The sequence below is a fragment of the Bombina bombina genome, chromosome 3, assembly GCF_027579735.1.
Source record: "Bombina bombina isolate aBomBom1 chromosome 3, aBomBom1.pri, whole genome shotgun sequence".
NCBI lineage: Eukaryota > Metazoa > Chordata > Amphibia > Anura > Bombinatoridae > Bombina > Bombina bombina.
This window is the reverse complement of record NC_069501.1, coordinates 87,700,817-87,720,919: the sequence shown is the minus strand read 5'-3', so window position 1 is coordinate 87,720,919 and position 20,103 is coordinate 87,700,817. Positions and strand designations below refer to the sequence as shown.

At 41.1% G+C, this 20,103-nt stretch overlaps 1 protein-coding gene across 1 annotated transcript in view; it reads left to right on the top strand.

Annotated features, from left to right (window-relative positions):
- Positions 1-20,103, top strand: part of BACE2 (beta-secretase 2) — a 364,734-nt gene that overhangs the window by 113,712 nt on the left and 230,919 nt on the right. The window contains exons 3-4 of the mRNA XM_053705913.1: positions 9,891-10,107; positions 10,350-10,478. Of these exons, the coding sequence (XP_053561888.1) occupies positions 9,891-10,107; positions 10,350-10,478 (346 nt within the window). The remainder of the gene's footprint in view (positions 1-9,890; positions 10,108-10,349; positions 10,479-20,103) is intronic.

The following is a 20,103-nucleotide window of genomic DNA, read 5'->3' as shown; positions in this document are numbered from 1 at the left end:
ACACCAAAGTTTTGTGTCCTCCTACTTCTCTGTCTCCCTTTAGTAGTTATTTGCCTCATCAAGGATAGGGCAAAGACTGAGGTGCTAAGAAGTTTTATTCAACATGGATATTTCTATTCTCAGAGAGAGTTCTTGGAAGAGAAGTACTGACTGTGTGACATAATGCTTCTGGTGGAAGTTGTCACAGGTCAGCCACAGGTGTTGCTGGGTAGTTCCTAAGCTTTCTTTTCCTGTTGGCCAAGCATGGGTGGCCTTCTATACAGTGCTAAGTGTTAGTTAAACCATAGGACTGGATATAGAGAGTTCCCCCATCTTATTTACCTGACAGCACTGTCCTAAGGGGGGCAGGCAGTTGTGGGACTCAGTCCGTAAAAAGCCCTGATTGCTATTGATATGGTATTTGGTGGCACTATACAAATAAATGATAATAATAATTAATAGTGATTAGAACTTTATGGGGAGCCACACTGCTTTTTTTTTTTAGTAATCTGCGGCCTTACTTTTTATGGAGACTGCAATTTTGTGCACAGGTAGGTTTGTGCACACTGGCTCCGATTATGGGTTTACAGAGCGGTATGTGCCTTGACCTCGCCTCCCTGGATTTGTTTGCACTTTAGTGTGATGTACTGGTCTCTTTAAATTTCGCCAGGACCAGGGATTTTACTTTGTGCAGCAATTTGTTCATCACCCTGGGTAGCGCTTGCTGATTGGTGGCTACATTTAGCCACCAATCAGCAAGTGCTACCCAGGTATTGATCCAAAAATGGGCTGCTCTTAAACTTTCATTCCTGCTTTTCAAATAAAGATACCAAGAGAACGAAGACAAATTGATAATAGAAGCAAATAAGAAAGTTACTTAAAATTGCATGCTCTATCTGAATCATGAAAGAAAAAACAATTGGGTTTCATATCCCTTTTAATTATAATACTGAAAGGACCCAATCTGAAATGTAAAGTAATATATAAAATACAAAGTATAAGTGTAACTGGGCTTGTCTCTCGTTCAGATACAGAAATGAGTGAGATCTTGCAGTGCTGGAGAGTTCCGCCCCTTTACATTGTGCTCACACTCGTGGAGATACTTATGAGAGGGCTTGCGTACAGCTGCTCAGCAATAAAACCATTTAACAAAGCTCCAATGTACAGTTATGCTGCTGTTGCTACCAGAGGCAGTTTGGAACTCCATAGTGTATGATGCAGCAGATGATAGGTGATTTTTACTAGCTACGCGTTTCAGCACTCTGTGAATTTGCGTGGTCTACCTCTTTGTTGCTCCTAGACACTTCCACTTCTTAATAATAACACAGTTGACCGAGGCAAATCTAGTAGGGCAAAAATCTCACAAATTGATTTTGTAGCAGTTCTAAGTTTAAAGTCATAGAGCTCTTCAGTATGACCTATTGTAACTGCCTGTGTTTGTCTATGGAGACTGTATGCACCTATTTGCAATGGGCATGGCAGAAATACTTAGTAGGGGTGCACATATACTTTTGGACTTGTAGTGTATGCGAAGCAGCAACAATGCACTACTAGGAGCTAACTGGTGATTGGTGGTTACATACACGTCTCTTTTCATTGGCTCACCAGAGGTGTTCAGCTAGCTCCCAGTGGTACATTGGTACTATGGAGCTGACAGGCAGGGACACAGTTATATGACAGCAACAGTGCTATAGTAAAATGCTGTAACATATTAGAGCATTTTCTTTTTGCATGTTTGTCCCTTTAAGAAGACTTTTTAAACTAAACAAATGTGTCCCCTTTTACATTAAATTACATAAACACCTTGATATTAAATGTAATTAATAATGAAATGTTATTGCAAAGGATTTTTTTAATTTGGTTACATTTTCACACTGTTGGCTCCACAAGCCTTCTACATATATGTGAGGTGAGCAGATAAGAAACGGCAAAACACATGTTTTGTTACAAAAGGACAGCAGCTAATCTGGATTTGCACCTACAGATGAGATAAGGAGCGGGAGAGGTTTGGACGTTGGAAATGAATTGCAGAAAACAAGGTGTTAATCTGTTTTGAGATCTCAGATGATATGTTAATCGATTGCAAAGCAACAAGAACCCTTTGTAATTTGTTTGCCTGACCCTGCTACACAGTGACCGCTTATAATAATACTGGAGGTGATTTTATATCTAGCTCTAACTAGCTGAAGCAAAAGCGATGAGATAAATATATTCAGCAGACTTTTCAAATGGTGTATCCATGGACTGTACTGAAATAGGAAAATGGAAATTTGCAAAAACAAAATTTTAGGCAGATCTTTTGAGATATAAAATTTAATTGCTTGTATATCCTCTCTGTAAAGCCCTTTAATTGTACTCCGCTTATTAACTGTGAAGGTGGTAAGATCACATAATCTACGTTAAGCACAGAGTCTGCACAGCTGACAGTCTGCTTGTTTTTCACACGCTTCATTAAGACTGAACATAAAATAGGTTAAACTAAAACTGTCATCCCTTGATTAGACAACTGAATCCATAGATTAACAATAGAGCAACATTAGATAGGTTAAACTACCGGCATAGTAAAAATCTGGTCTCTGAAATGTTGAAAGACTTGGTTTGCTGCATTGTGAAACACAGTATGTCAGAGCTTTCAGACTAGTTACAGGATTAGAGTAATCACACGGCTTAACCTCTCCATGCTGACACGGGTACACGTTGGCTGTATAGGGAGAGGATTGTCTAAGCATAGAATATACATAGTGATGCTACGTTTTACTGTGGTAGTGTCAGCGAGGTATATAGCAGCAAGAGTTTATAACTGTGTGTAGTCCTGAAAGGGCTGACTTAGAATTAAACTACATTGGGAGCATTTGTATTGAAGTTACTTTGCTCTAGAATCCCCACAGGGAACAATAATATGCGGTGATACAGTGCTGGCAATAAGTTCTGCTATGGGACAACCACTCCACTCTTCAGTAGAGCAGATTTGCCCAAATGTAGAACACGGTTTAATAGTAGATCTTTAAGGCCCTTTTTATTCAAAATCAAGCAAGATTGCCAACTCACGTGAAAATCAGTTTGAAAAATTAAAGTATTCAAAATCTAGTGATCCAGGCTGATATAAGCAGCTCCATACATACAGAAAGAGAAAGCTCTACCAGGAACGAACAGCTCAGCAGCTTGTTCTATGGTGACTTACCAGCCAGGAGCAGCCTCTTTTAGCCCAATTGTGCATTTGACAGAGGAGAACTTTTCTGAAATACTGTATATCAGTCTGACCCTGCTTATTAAGGTCAGTCAATCCCCAAAATACCAGGCAATCTTCCTCTGAGCTAGGAACATGGCAACCCCAGAAGGTTGTTTCAGCCTTCTCTGGGCCTTGTCAGTGAGGTGCAGCCATATTTCTCCATCTCTTAGAGACTTCCCCAGGGTCATAATACAAACAGAAAGCTTGTTCTGTGGCGAGTTACCACCCAGGAGCAGTCTCTTAGCTCAATTGTGTTTTTCACAGAGGAAAAGTTTCCTGAAGTGTATCAGTCTGATCCCGCATAGCAAGGCAATCCTCCTTTGAACAAGGAACATGACAACCCCAGACGGTCATTTCGGCCTTCAACGGGCCTCGTCAGTGAGGTGCAGCCATATCCCTCTAAGCACATGGGGTAAGGATTCCACATCTGCTTTCTCCATCACCGCTCTAGAGACTTCCCCAGGGTCATAATACAAAATTCATACAGAAAGCTTGTTCTGTGGTGATTTACCACCCAGGAGAGCAGTCTTTTAGTCCAATTGTGCTTTTCACAGAGGAGAAGATTCCTGGAGTACATCAGTCTGATCCTGCAAAAATACATACACGCTTGAATCTTCGCAATCTATTTACTGGCGATACTGTTGTAAGCAATGGAGGAAATAAAGACAGACGGCAGGGCAGAAGAAATGACTATGTTTAATGCACAATTTTATTTTTAATCTTTTTATGTCTCTAGCCACACACAGAACCCCTTATATTAAACCAAAAAATGTCTTTTGTGATTCAGATAGAAATACAATTTAAAAAAAGTTTCCAATATACTTAAAATGTGCTTTGTTTCCATGGTATTCTTTTTTGAAGAGATATCTGTGGATGTCTTGATTACTACGTGGCCGGAAAGAGTGCTGCCATCTAGTGTTCATGGAAATTATTTTTTTGCAAAACTGCCGTATAGTGCTTCAGATATGTGCACACTCCTGAGCTTACATTACTGCTTTTCAACAAAAGATACCAATAGAACAAAGAAAATTTGTTAAAATAAGGAAATTAGAAAGTTGTTACAAATTGTATGCTCTTAACTGCATCATGAAAGAAAAAAAAATGGGTTTCATGTCCCTTTTAAAAGGAAATTCTTTAACTTAAAAAAAAAAAAAAGCTTAATATCTTAGACACCCCAATTTCTCTTCGTTTTTTGTGCTTGTTGAAAACTCACTACCATCCTTGCACATATTTCCCCTCCATTTCTTTTTAATCCACATCAAATTTTTCTTCATGAACCGGGAGAGTCCACAGCTGCATTCATTACTTTTGGGAAACTCAGGACCTGGCCACCAGGAGGAGGCAAAGACACCCCAGGTAAAGGCTTAAATACCTCCCCCACTTCCCTCATCCCCCCCAGTCATTCTTTGCCTTTTGTCACAGGAGGTTGGCAGAGAAGTGTCAGAAGATTTAAGATAGTCTCTTATGAAGGGTAGTACTCTTAGAAATGGGACTGGAGTTTTAAGTAGTTCTGTCAGCCTCTCAGTGAGAGCATGGATGAAAGTTAGTCCGGAGATGCAGGGAGAGTCTTTCTGTGAAATCATCCCGACTCATATTAGCAGCTCCTTAGCAATCAGTGTTGACGAGTTTCCCTGCCTGCTTTGTTCACTGAAGTCCATGTCAGAAGCGACGCTACTATCTGTCACACTTGAGGGGCCGTGTTCCTGTTCCACACCGTGGATTCCAGTAAGATCGTTTTTTTTACTTCTATGTGTGAAATGTAATGTAAACGAAGAAGAAGGGTCTCAGTGGGACTCCTTTTATCTTATGGAATCAAGGGTTAATATTTCCTGAGGGGGGTTATTGAACAGGGGGGACTTTAATCATATTTGTTATGAGATTCTGTCTGCTAATGCGTAGTGTCGCTTGGGCTCATGGCTATTTCGGAACATAACAGCTGTTTTGTCAGGCTGTGCGGCCTTTGTAGCCTTGGCGTGCTTTTTTTCTGGACTGTATGGTGTACCTTGTGACTAGGGGTGGTCACGTTCCTAGCCTCCATTTCCATATTCCTGACCGCATGGCGAAGGAAAGAGTCCGTTTCGCTAGTTGTCTGGGTAATAGGAGGTGGTGAGTGCCCCAAACATTGGAGGTGTAAGGTGCCGTTTTTATTTTTTCTATCCATAATTTCTATCCAAGTTATGAAGGATTCTGATTTCTTCTATAAGGTACGACGAGTCCACGGATTCATCCTTTACTTGTGGGATATTATCCTTCTGCTAACAGGAAGTGGCAAAGAGCACCACAGCAGAGCTGTCTATATAGCTCCTCCCTTAGCTCCACCCCCAGTCATTCTCTTTGCCTACTCTAAGTACTAGGAAGTGAGTTTTTAATTTCTTCAAGCAAGAGTTTTTTGTTTTAAATGGTACCAGTGTGTACTATTTACTCTCAGGCAGCAGATGGATGAAGACTTCTGCCTGGAGGATGATGATCTTAGCATTTGTAACTAAGATCCAGTGCTGTTCCCACAGAGGCTGAGGGGTACAAGAAACTTCAGTGTGAGGAATGTTTTCATGCTATATAGCAGTGAGGTATGTTCAGTCATTTTTTCTGGAGAGACTGTGTATTTCAGAAAGGCTGACATTATCCCCATGAGGGTAAGGGTAAGCAGTAATCCTAAAAGCTATAGAAAGGCATTACTAAGCTTGCATAAGGGTCTAATAACAAAAATGGTTGACACTGAGTTTTGAATGTTTGTGGGCAAACGTTTTATGAACTGGGAGTGCTGTTAACGTTTTGTGGGCAATAACGTTTTTGGGCAACTTTATTGAGGGTACACTTGGCTTATTTTTTGGGTCTCAGAACCCACATGGTGCGGTTCTTTGAGGCTGTAGAGACATCGAGAGATGGGCGGGGCCTATTTTCGCGCCTCAGATGCGCAGTTGTTTTCACACAGCAAGCTCCAACTCCTGAGGGCCCTTGTGGACTTTAGAGTGCATTGTTCCGGTAACCACTGCAGCTGCTTTTTGGTTTGAGGCTCTAGAAGAGGCTCTTCAGATGGGGAGACCCCACTAGATGATATTTTGGACAGAATTAAGGCCCTTAAGTTGGCTAATTCTTTTATTACAGACGCCGCTTTTCATCTTGCTAAGTTAGCGGCAAAGAATTCAGGTTTTGACATTTTAGCGCGAAGAGTGTTATGGCTTAAGTCCTGGTCAGCTGATGTGTCATCTAAATCTAAGCTTTTGACCATCCCTTTCCAAAGGTAAGACCCTATTCGGGCCTGCACTGAAAGAGATCATTTCAGACATCACTGGAGGGAAGGGTATCTCCTAGATTTCAAAGATTCTCCTACAAGGGGGAGGTTCCATCTTTCTGAATTGTCTGTAAACCAGACAAAAAGAGAGGCGTTCTTACGCTGTGTAGAAGACCTTTTTACCATGGGAGTGATCTGCCCAGTTCCGAAAACAGAACAGGGGCAAGGTTTCTACTCCAATCTGTTTGTGGTTCCCAAAAAAAAGGGAACCTTCAGACCAATTCTAGATCTCAAGATCCTAAACCAATTCCTAAGAGTTCCATCCTTCAAGATGGAGACCATTCGGACTATTTTACCAATGATCCAGGAAGGGTCAATATATTACCATAGTGGATCTAAAGGATGTGTATCTACACATTCCTATCCACAAAGATCATCACCAGTTCCTCAGGTTTGCCTTTCTGGACAGGCATTACCAGTTTGTGGCTCTTCCCTTCGGGTTGGCCACGGTGCCAAGAATCTTCACAAAAGTGCTAGGGTCCCTTCTGGCGGTCCTAAGGCCGTGGGGCATAGCAGTGGCGCCTTATCTAGACGACATCTTAATTCAAGCGTCGACTTTCCAAATTGCCAAGTCTCACACGGACTTAGTGTTGGCCTTTCTAAGATCTCATGGGTGGAAGGTGAACGTGAAAAAGAGTTCTTATTCCTCTCACAAGGGTTCCATTCCTGGGAATTCTGATAGATTCGGTGGACATGAAAATATTTCTAACGGAGGTCAGGAAATCAAAGATTTTAACCACCTGCCGAGCTCTTCATTCCATTCCTCGGCCGTCAGTGGCTCAGTGTATGGAGGTAATTGGACTTATGGTAGCGGCAATGGACATAGTTCAGTTTGCTCGCTTGCATCTCAGACCACTGCAACTATGCATGCTCAAACAGTGGAATGGGGATTATGCAGATTTATCGCCTCAGATATATCTGGATCAAGAGACCAGAGACTCTCTTCTTTGGGGGTTGTCACAGGATCACTTGTCCAGGGGAATGTGTTTCCGCAGGCTAGCGTGGGTTATTGTGACAACGGACGCCAGGCTACTGGGCTGGGGTGCAGTCTGGAATTCCCTGAAAGCACAGGGTTTGTGGACTCAGGAGGAGGCCCTCCTACCGATAAATATTCTGGAATTAAGAGCGATATTCAATGCTCTTCAGGCGTGGCCTCAGCCGGCTTTGGCCTGATTCATCAGGTTTCAGTCGGACAACATCACCACTGTAGCTTATATCAATCATCAGGGGGGAACAAGGAGTTCCTTGGCGATGATAGAAGTTTCCAGGATAATCCGATGGGCAGAGACTCACTCTTGCCATCTATCAGCGATCTATATCCCAGGGGTGGAGAACTGGGAGGCAGATTTTCTAAGTCGTCAGACTTTTCATCCGGGGGAGTGGGAGCTCCATCCGGAGGTGTTTGCTCAACTGGTTCAGCTATGGGGCACACCAGAATTGGATCTGATGGCGTCTCGTCAGAACGCCAAACTTCTTAGTTACGGATCCAGGTCAAGGGATCCTCAGGCAGTACTGATAGATGCTCTAGCAGTACCCTGGTCGTTCAACCTGGCTTATGTGTCTCCACCATTCCCTCTCCTTCCGCGTCTGATTGGCAGAATCAAACAGGAGAGAGCTTCAGGGATTTTGATAGCGCTTGCGTGGCCACGCAGGACTTGGTATGCAGACCTGGTGGACATGTCATCTCTGCCATTGAGACGGGACCTTTTGATTCAAGGTCCATTCAAGCATCCAAATCTAATTTCTCTGCAACTGACTGCTTGGAGATTGAACACTTGATTTTATCAAAGCGGGGTTTCTCTGAGTCGGTCATAGATACCTTGATTCAGGCTCGAAAGCCTGTCACCGGGAAGATCTATCATAAGATATGGCGTAAATATCTTTTTTGATGTGAATCCAAAGGCTACTCATGGAGTAAGATCAGGATTCCTAGGATTTTGTCTTTTCTCCAAGAAGGATTGGAGAAAGGATTGTCCGCTAGTTCCTTAAAGGGACATATCTGCTTTGTCTATTCTGTTGCACAAGCGTCTGGCAGATGTCCCAGACGTTCGGGCTTTTTGTCAGGCTTTAGTTAGAATTAAGCCTTTGTTTAAACCTGTTGCTCCACCATGGAGTCTCAATTTAGTTCTTAAAGTTCTTCAGGGGGTTCCGTTTGAACCTATGCATTCCATAGATATTAAGCTTCTATCTTGGAAAGTTCTGTTTCTAGTTGCTATCTCTTCAGCTCGAAGAGTTTCTGAACTATCTACATTACAATGTGATTCGCCTTATCTTGTTTTCCATGCTGATAAGGTGGTTTTGCATACCAAACCTGTGTTCCTCCCTAAGGTTGTTTCTAACAGGAATATCAATCAGGAAATTGTTGTTCCTTCTCTGTGTCCTAATCATCCTTCTAAGAAGGACCGTCTGTTGCACAACTTGGACGTGGTTCGTGCCTTGAAGTTTTATTTGCAGGCAACCAATGATTTTCGCCAATCATCTTCTTTGTTTGTTGTCTATGCTGGAAAGCGTAGAGGTCAAAAGGCTACGGCTACCTCTTTCCTTTTGGCTGAAAAACATCATCCGTTTGGCTTATGAGACTGCTGGACAGCAGCCTCCTGAAAGAATTACAGCTCACTCCACTAGAGCGGTGGCTTCCACATGGGCTTTTAAAAATGATGCTTCTGTTAAACAGATTTGTAAGGCTGCGACTTGGTCTTCGCTTCATACCTTTTCCAAATTTTCCAAATTTGATACTTTTGCTTCTTAGGAGGCTATTTTTGGGAGAAAGGTTTTGCAAGCAGTGGTGCCTTACGTTTAGGTCCCTGTCTTGTCCCTCCCTTCATCCGTGTCCTAAAGCTTTGGTATTGGTATCCCACAAGTTAGGATGAATCCGTGGACTCGGTACATCTTGCAAAGAAAACAGAATTTATGCTTACCTGATAAATTTCTTTATTTTGCGATGTACCGAGTCCACGGCCCGCCCTGTCTATTCAAGACAGATAGTATTTTTTTATGTAAACTTCAGTCACCTCTGCACCTTATAGTTTCTCCTTTTCTTCCTTAGCCTTTGGTCGACTGGGGGGTAAAGTTAAGGGGGGAGCTATATAGACAGCTCTGCTGTGGTGCTCTCTTTGCTACTTCCTGTCAGGAAGGACAATATCCCACAAGTTAGAATGAATCCGTGGACTCGGTACATCGCAAAAGAGAGAAATTTATCAGGTAAGCATAAATTCTGTTTTTTTAGAGCGCTCTTCTATATGGTTTTTGTTTTGCTCAATCTCTCTCTCTCTCTCTCTCTCTCTCTCTCTCTCTCTCTCTGTATGTATGTATATTATATTTGTTCCTCAGTATTCTACCTGACTTTTTGTGATTGTCATTGCTTATCATTGTTGCATATTTCTTTTGCAGGTCATCAACCTACACAAATGAAAATACAGAAGTCACAGTTCGGTATACTCAAGGAAGTTGGACTGGTACACTTGGAAGAGATGTGGTTACGGTTCCAAAAGGATTAAATAGCTCATTTGTTGTAAACATTGTCTCCATTATTGAATCTGAAAGTTTTTTTATACCCACTATCCAATGGGAAGGAATTCTGGGATTGGCATACAGTGCACTGGCCAAGGTAAAACAAGTTAAACTGAAATATTACTTATCATGCAAATGAAAACATATGAATTATTTGTCAGACGTTGCATCAATAAAAAAGCCTTATGTCCCCTTTGAGGTTTAAATAATATTTAACTATAGTAGAATTGAATAATTGACAAATACACAATACAAAAAAACAATGCAATAGCACTTTATTTAGTGTGTAATGTGCCTTTAATAAGTCTTTGCTCCTCCTTTTTTGTTTAATTTTCTCAGCCCTCAACTTCAGTGGAGCCCTTCTTTGATTCCCTTGTGAAGCAGCAGAATATTCCTAACATCTTCTCAATGCAAATGTGCGGGGCTGGCATGCCTACTACAGGAACTGAGACAAAAGGCGGCAGTCTCGTGAGTATTGGAGTGGCCTCCAACAAATAAATCTTATAAATCAGAGATATATATATATATATATATATATATATATATATATACACATATACACATATATATACATATATACATATATACATACATATATACATACACACACACACACACACGTGGCCCTCGGTTTACGCTGGTTCAATTTGCTGCGTTTCTGAATAACAACCTTTTTTTTCAGTCATGTGACTGCTATTGAAAAGCTTTGGAAAGCAGTGCACTAATTAAAATAGCCAGTAGGTGGACCTGTCCGCTTGCTTTGCAGCAAATTTATGCAACTTAACAGACTGAAATTGATCTGTGTCCACAGAGCAGACATTAGCTATCAAGCAACAAGATTTAGCAGCCACTTCCCTATCTTCCTGTCCAGCTGCTTGAGGGGAGGGTGCCTAACTGCCTATTAATCACTCCAGATTGAAATGAATAGAATAGGCGCAGACCCAATATTATCTAACATGCTAACAATGTAGAAAAATGCAAGTAAAAAAATGTTTTTGCTCTTTTAACTTAGTTTGATGATGATGCAGTCTGTTGTGTGATTATTTAATTAGGTGCTGTTAGCAAATGTTTTTGTTCATTAAACTTAGTTTGATGATGATACAATCTATATTATTAGGTTTATAATGCTGTTTAGCATTTAATGTCTTCATTTCAAAAATAATGTATTAGATGTTACTTATGACAATTTTGAGAGGGGCCTGGAGCCTAACTCGCTCTATTCCAATTGATTTACATTATAAACTGTGTTTCAACAGTTTCGATTTACAACCTAACCCTGGCGTAAACTAAGGGATATATATATATATATATATATATATATATATATATATATATATATATATATATATATATATATATATATATATGATAGAGAGACAGATACACAGAGAGACAGATACATACACACACACACACCTACCTTATATATATATATATATATATATATATATATATATATATATATATATATATATACACACACACACGTGTGTATGTGTGTGTATATATATATATATATATATATATATCGCAAATTATTATTATTATATTATATTATATATATATATATATACACACACACACGTGTGTGTGTGTGTGTGTATATATATATATATATATATATATATATATATATATATCGCAAATTATTATTATTATATTATATTATTATATATATATTTCTCTTGTAAAGGTGTATCCAGTCCACGGGTTCATCCATTACTTGTGGGATATTCTCCTTCCCAACAGGAAGTTGCAAGAGGACACCCACAGCAGAGCTGTCTATATAGCTCCTCCCCTAACTGCCACCCCCAGTCATTCTCTTGCAACTCTTGACAAGAAAGGAAGTATCAAGAGATATGTGGTGACTTAGTTTAGTTTTTACCTTCAATCAAGAGTTTGTTATTATTAAACGGTACCTGCGTTGTACTGTTGTACTCTCAGGCAGAAATTGGAAGAAGAATCTGCCTGGAGGTTGATGATCTTAGCGGTTTGTAACTAAGGTCCATTGCTGTTCTCACACATAACTGAAGAGTATGGAAAGAAAACTTCAGTTGGGGGGACGGTTTGCAGATCACCTGCTTTGAGGTATGTTCAGTATATTTTTTTCTAGAGAGATAATAAGGTCTAGAAAATGCTGACAATGCCTGGTATGTTTGAGGTAAGCCTGATACAGTGATTTAACAACGACTGGGATCATGCTTACAAGATAAGGATAATATTCATGTTAACTCTCATATTACTTAGTGTAAAAACGTTTGCATAACTTATAGAAAAAACGTTTTTTCTCTGAGGGTGATAAATCTTTATTTGGGGCCTAGTTTTCCACATGGCTTGTTAGATCACTCCTAGGAGTACTTTTTTAAGGCCCTCTGACATTGAGTGCATGGTGGGAGGGGCCTATTTCTCTTGTAAGGTGTATCCAGTCCACGGATCATCCATTACTTGTGGGATATTCTCCTTCCCAACAGGAAGTTGCAAGAGGATCACCCACAGCAGAGCTGCTATATAGCTCCTCCCCTAACTGCCATATCCAGTCATTCTCTTGCAACTCTCGACAAGCATGGAAGTAGTAAGAGAGAAGTGGTGAAACGTAGTTGTTTTTTTCTTCAATCAAAAGTTTATTTTTAAATGGTACCGGAGTTGTACTATTTTTGTCCCAGGCAGAAAATAGAAGAAGAATCTGCCTGTGATTTCTATGATCTTAGCAGGTTGTAACTAAGATCCATTGCTGTTCTCACACATAACTGAAGAGAGAGGTAACTTCAGCTGGGGAATGGCGTGCAGGTTATCCTGCTATGAGGTATGTGCAGTTAAAAATTTTTTCTAAATATGTAAATACTAGAAAATGCTGCTGATACCAGATTTATGTAAGGTAAGCCTGAATACAGTGATTTAATAGCGACTGGTATCATGCTTACTGTCAGAGGTAATACTCTTATACATTTTCAATTCCTGTTATATAAAACGTTTGCTGGAAGTGTTTAAACGTTTTTATATATGTTCTGGTGATAAAACTTTATTGGGGCCTAGTTTTTTTCCACATGGCTGGCTTAAAATTGCATAGAAACAGTTGTATTAGGCTTTCCACTGTTTAGACATGAGTGGGAGGGGCCTAATTTAGCGCTTAATTGCGCAGTAACTTTTACAGACTGAGACATCCAGCTTTCCTCAAGGAGTTCCCTGAATGCTCTAGAACATCTCTAAAGTGCTCTTAGGCTTTCCAAAGTAGTTTGTTTGGGAAGGTAGGGCCACAGCAGAGCTGTGGCAGTTTGTTGTGACTGTTAAAAAACGTCTATCGTTTTTTTGATCCGTTTTTTGAATTAAGGGGTTAATCATCCATTTGCAAGTGGGTGCAATGCTTTGTTAGCTTATTATACACACTGTAAAAATTTTGTTTGATTTACTGCTTTTTTTTCACTGTTTTTCAAATTCTGACCTTTTTTATTTTTCTTAAAGGCACAGTACCGTTTCTATTTTTTGCTTGTTAACTTGCTTTAAAGTGTTTTCCAAGCTTGCTGGTCTCATTGCTAGTCTGTTTAAACATGTCTGACATAGAGGAAACTCCTTGTTCATTATGTTTAGAAGCCATGGTGGAACCCCCTCTTAGAATGTGTACCAAATGTACTGATTTCACTTTAAATAATAAAGACCATATTCTGTGTTTAAAATTTTTTATCACCAGAGGAATCTGACGAGGGGGAAGTTATGCCGACTAACTCGCCCCACGTGTCAGACCCTTTTACTCCCGCTCAAGGGACTCACGCTCAAATGGCGCCAAGTACATCTAGGGCGCCCATAGCGTTTACTTTACAAGACATGGCGGCGGTCATTATCCAGACTACCTGGGTTACGAGGAAAGCGAGACAGCTCTGGAGTTAGAAGAAATACAGAGCATACTGACGCTTTAAGAGCTATGTCTGATACTCCCTCACAATATGCAGAGCTGAGGAAGGAGAGCTTCTTTCTGTGGGTGATGTTTCTGACTCAGGGAAGAGGATTCAACCTTATTCTTATATGTCAACATTTAAATTTAAGCTTGAACACCTCTGCGTATTGCTCAGGGAGGTTTTAGCTGCTCTGAATGACTGTGATACAATTGCAGTGCCAGAGAAACTGTGTAGATTAGATAAATACTATGCAGTGCCGGTGTGCACTGATGTTTTTCCAATACCTAAAAGGTTTACAGAAATTATTACTAAGGAATGGGATAGACCAGGTGTGCCGTTCTCTCCCCCTCCTATTTTTAAGAAAATGTTTCCAATAGATGCCACCACACAGGACTTATGGCAGACAGTCCCTAAGGTGGAGAGAGCAGTTTCTACCTTAGCTAAGCGTACTACTATCCCTGTCGAGGACATTTGTGCTTTCTCAGATCCAATGGATAAAAAGTTACAGGGTTACCTTAAGAAAATGTTTATTCAACAAGGTTTTATTCTACAGCCCCTTGCATGCATTGCTCCAGTCACTGCTGCTGCGGCTTTCTGGTTTGAGTCTCTGGAAGAGGCTTTACAGGTAGAGACCCCATTGGATGACATACTTGACAAGCTTAGAGCACTTAAAGGGACATTAAACACTTTGAGATGGTAATATAAAATGATAAATTGTATATATTAAACAGCTCTGCAATATACTTTCATTGTTTATTTTGTTCTCTTTGCCTGTAATTCCATTCTGAAATTGTGAGCTTTTCAGTTCCTGTTAGAAATGGAAGTGTAGAACACTGTTATATTCCACACAGCCATTGGCTGCACACTCTAGTGACCTATTTATAACTGTCCCTAATTGGCCACAGCAGAGAAGGTAACACAAGTTACAACATGGCAGCTCCCAGTGTTTTATAGACACTAAAACTTTACACTTATTTTGTCACTTTTTAAACAACTAATGAAACTTTAAAAAATACATCTACATGTTACTCATGGACTAATCTTTTCTTTGAATGTATCATTATATCTTGCATGTATTTAGTGTTTAATGTCCCTTTAAGCTAGCCAATTCTTTTGTTTCTGATGCCATTGTTCATTTGACTAAACTAATGGCTAAGAATTCTGGTTTTGCTATTCAGGCGCGCAGGGCGCTATGGCTTAAATCATGGTCAACTGACGTTACTTCAAAGTCTAAGCTGCTTAACATTCCCTTCAAGGGGCAAACCCTATTCGGGCCTGGTTTGAAGGAGATAATTTCTGATATCACTGGAGGAAAAGGTCATGCCCTTCCTCAGGATAGGTCCAAATCAAGGGCCAAACAGACTAATTTTCGTGCCTTTCGAAACTTTAAGGCGAGTGCAGCATCAACGTCCTCTAATGCAAAACAAGAGGGAACTTTTGCCCAGTCCAAGTCGGTCTGGAGACCTAAGCAGGCCAAAAAGCCTGCTGCTGCCTCTAAGACAGCATGAAGGATCGGCCCCCTATCCGGTAACGGATCTAATAGGGGGCAGACTTTCGCTCTTCACTCAGGCTTGGGCAAGAGATATCCAGGATCCCTGGGCGTTGGAAATGGTATCCCAGGGATATCTTCTGGACTTCAGAGCTTCTCCTTTCACAATTATCTGCAAACCAGATAAAGAGAGAGGCATTCTTACACTGTGTTCAAGACCTCCTAGTTATGGGAGTGATCCATCCTGTTCAAAAGGAGGAACAGGGAAAGGGATTTTACTCAAATCTGTTTGTGGTTCCCAAAAAAGAGGGAACCTTCAGACCAATTTTAGATCTCAAGATCCTAAACAAATTCCTCAGAGTCCCATCATTCAAGATGGAGACTATTCGTACCATCCTACCTATGATCCAGGAGGGTCAATACATGACTACAGTGGATTTAAAGGATGCTTATCTTCACATTCCGATACACAAAGATCATCATCGGTTTCTCAGGTTTGCCTTCCTAGACAGGCATTACCAGTTTGTAGCTCTTCCCTTTGGGTTAGCTACAGCCCCAAGAATCTTTACGAAGGTTCTGGGGTCACTTCTGGCAGTCCTAAGACCGCGGGGCATAGCAGTGGCCCCTTATTTAGACGACATCCTGATACAGGCGTCAAATTTCCAAATTGCCAAGTCTCATACGGACATAATTCTGGGATTTCTGAGGTCGCATGGGTGGAAGGTGAACGAAAAAAAGAGTTCTCTATCCCCTCTCACAAGAGTCTCCTTTCTGGGAACTCTGATAGATTCTGTAGAAATGAGGATTTACCTGACAGAGTCCAGGTTATCATTAATGGTAGCGGCAATGGACATAGTGCCGTTTGCCCGCCTACATCTCAGACCGCTGCAACTCTGCATGCTCAGTCAGTGGAATGGGGATTACACAGATTTGTCCCCTCTACTAAATCTGGATCAAGAGACCAGGGATTCTCTTCTCTGGTGGCTATCTCGGGTCCATCTGTCCAAAGGTATGACCTTTCGCAGGCCAGATTGGACAATTGTAACGACAGATGCCAGCCTTCTAGGCTGGGGGGCAGTCTGGAACTCCCTGAAGGCTCAGGGATCGTGGACTCAGGAGGAGACACTCCTTCCAATAAACATTCTGGAACTAAGAGCGATATTCAATGCGCTTCAGGCTTGGCCTCAGCTAGCGACAATGAGGTTCATCAGATTTCAGTCAGACAACATCACGACTGTGGCTTACATCAACCATCAAGGGGGAACAAGGAGTTCCCTAGCGATGTTCGAAGTCTCAAAGATAATTTGCTGGGCAGAGATTCACTCCTGCCACCTATCAGCTATCCATATCCCAGGTGTGGAGAACTGGGAGGCGGATTTTCTAAGTCGTCAGACTTTTCATCCGGGGGAGTGGGAACTCCATCCGGAGGTGTTTGCACAATTGATTCATCGTGGGGGCAAACCAAAACTGGATCTCATGGCGTCTCGCCAGAACGCCAAACTTCCTTGTTACGGATCCAGGTCCAGGGATCCCAAGGCGACGCTGATAAATGCTCTAGCAGCACCTTGGTCTTTCAACCTGGCTTATGTGTTTCCACCGTTTCCTCTGCTCCCTCGTCTGATTGCCAAAATCAAGCAGGAGAGAGCATCAGTGATCTTGATAGCGCCTGCGTGGCCACGCAGGACTTGGTATACAAATCTGGTGGACATGTCATCTTTTCCACCATGGACTCTGCCGCTGAGACAGGAGCTTCTACTTCAAGGTCCTTTCAACCATCCAAATCTAATTTCTCTGAGACTGACTGCCTGGAGATTGAACGCTTGATTTTATCAAAGCGTGGTTTCTCCGAGTCAGTCATTGATACCTTAATTCAGGCAAGAAAGCCTGTCACCAGGAAAATCTTTCATAAGATATGGTGTAAATATCTTTATTGGTGTGAATCCAAGGGTTACTCATGGAGTAAAGTCAGGATTCCCAGGATATTATCTTTTCTCCAAGAAGGATTGGAAAAAGGATTGTCAGCTAGTTCCTTAAAGGGACAGATTTCTGTTCTGTCTATTCTTTTGCACAAGCGTCTGGCGGATGTTCCAGACGTTCAGGCATTTTTTCAGGCTTTAGTTAGAATCAAGCCTGTGTTTAAACCTGTTGCTCCGCCATGGAGTTTAAATTTGGTTCTTAAAGTTCTTCAAGGGGTTCCGTTTGAACCTCTTCATTCCATAGATATCAAACTTTTATCTTGGAAAGTTCTATTTTTGGTAGCTATTTCCTCGGCTTGTAGAGTTTCAGAGTTATCTGCCTTACAATGTGATTCCCCTTATCTGATTTTCCATGCAGATAAGGTAGTTTTGCGTACCAAACCTGGGTTTTTACCTAAGGTGGTATCTAATAAGAATATCAATCAGGAGATTGTTGTTCCGTCATTGTGTCCTAATCCTTCTTCAAAGAAGGAACGTCTGTTACACAATCTTGACATGGTTCGTGCTTTAAAGTATTATTTACAAGCTACTAAAGATTTTCGTCAAACATCTGCTTCGTTTGTTGTCTACTCTGGACAGAGGAGAGACCTAAAGGCTTCGGCAAATTCTCTTTCTTTTTGGCTAAGGAGTATAATACGCTTAGCTTATGAGACTGCTGGCCAGCAGCCTCCTGAAAGGATTACAGCTCATTCTACTAGAGCTGTGGCTTCCATTTGGGCCTTTAAAAATGAGGCTTCTGTTGAACAGATTTGCAAGGCGGCAACTTGGTCTTCGCTTCATACCTTTTCAAAATTCTATTAATTTGATACTTTTGCTTCTTCGGAGGCTATTTTTGGGAGAAAGGTTTTACAGGCAGTGGTACTTTCCGTTTAAGTACCTGCCTTGTCCCTCCCTTCATCCGTGTACTTTAGCTTTGGTATTGGTATCCCACAAGTAATGGATAATCCGTGGACTGGATACACCTTACAAGAGAAAATATAATTTATGGTTACCTGATAAATTTATTTCTCTTGTGGTGTATCCAGTCCACGGCCCGCCCTGTCATTTTAAGGCAGGTATTTTTTAACTTTAAACTACAGTCACCACTGCACCCTATGGTTTCTCTTGCTTGTCTTCGGTCGAATGACTGGACATGGCAGTTAGGGGAGGAGCTATATAGACAGCTCTGCTGTGGGTGATCCTCTTGCAACTTCCTGTTGGGAAGGAGAATATCCCACAAGTAATGGATGATCCGTGGACTGGATACACCACAAGAGAAATAAATTTATCAGGTAAGCATAAATTATATTTTGCTATGTGTCATTGTTAATTATCATATTGTCACATCTAACATAGGGACCTTATTCATCAACCAAAAAAGCAGCCAGATCGATCTCTCTATTCATACCATTTGGTTCTAGAGACCCAAGGATTCTGATCCAATAGGTTTCTCTATGTCGCAGGGCCAAAAGTCTATTACCCCCCTTACATCTAGTCCCACTCTTTCAATAACCTTCACTTTGAGGTTCCTGGGATCCTTGTTGTTTACTTCAGAGAAATGAGCAGAAACCCCATGGGTTAAAATTCCTTTTTCAATGTTCACCAAATGTTCCCTTAAACGGGTTTTCAGGCTCCTCCACGAGGGCTGTGGCTTCCTCATGGGCATTCAAAAATGAAGCTTCTGTGGAACAAATTTGCAAGGCTGCAACTTGGTCTTACTCTTTAGAAAGACTATAGATACTAACGCATATTTACATGCATCTAGTGGACACCATCATAAATGGATCCATAACATACCCTTTGGTCAATTCCAAAGAGTTAGAAGGAATTGTACAGACCTAGCAACATTTGAGAGGGAATCAGAAATAATTAAGAATAGATTTCTCAGCAAAGGCTATGATTCAGCACTAGTTCAAAAAGCGTATACTAGAGCCAAGAATCTGAATAGACAATCGCTACTAGTACCGAAACCGAAAAAATTGAAAACAGAATTCTACAAATTTGACACACTTGCCTCGGCTGAGGCCGCTTTCGGGAGAAAGGTTCTTCAAGCAGTGGTGCCTTCCGTTTAGGTTTCCTGTCTTGTCCCTCCAGTATCATCTGTGTACTCTAGCTTGGGTATGGATTCCCAAGAGTAATTAAAATGATCCGTGGACTCATCGTGTCATTAAAAAGAAAAGAAAGTTTATGCTTACCTGATACATTTTATTTCTTTTTTGACACAATGAGTCCACGGCCCGCCCTGTTTTTGAATGACAGGTTGTTGGTTATTATAAACTACAGACACCTCTGCACCTTGTTACTTCCTTTCTCTCCTTGACTTCGGTTGAATGACTAGGTTGAGAGGGAAGGGAGGTGATATTTTGCCGTCTCCTGCTATTCCCAATAGTAATTAACATGATCCGTGGACTCATCGTGTCAAAAAGAAATAAATTTATCAGGTAAGCATACATTTTCTTTTTGTGGTGGCTTTGATCAGAATGGGGATTGTTGGTACTTCCTGTTTGATTAGCAGGGGAGAATTTGGTTTAAGGGGGCACGCCCTGGGGTTTTGTGGAAATGTTTAAAGGGATAGTAAAGTGTGTTCAATAAAACAAACTGAGGCTTTTATAACCCATGATCTTGTGTCATGTATTTATTTAAACGGAACGTAGTCCCCTAGTATGGGGATCAAGTGGTTTCACCTATCAGTGATGCAATAGGTACAGGGAGGGGATCTCAATTTCCTCTTGTTTCTCCCTGTGAAGAGCTGGCTTCCT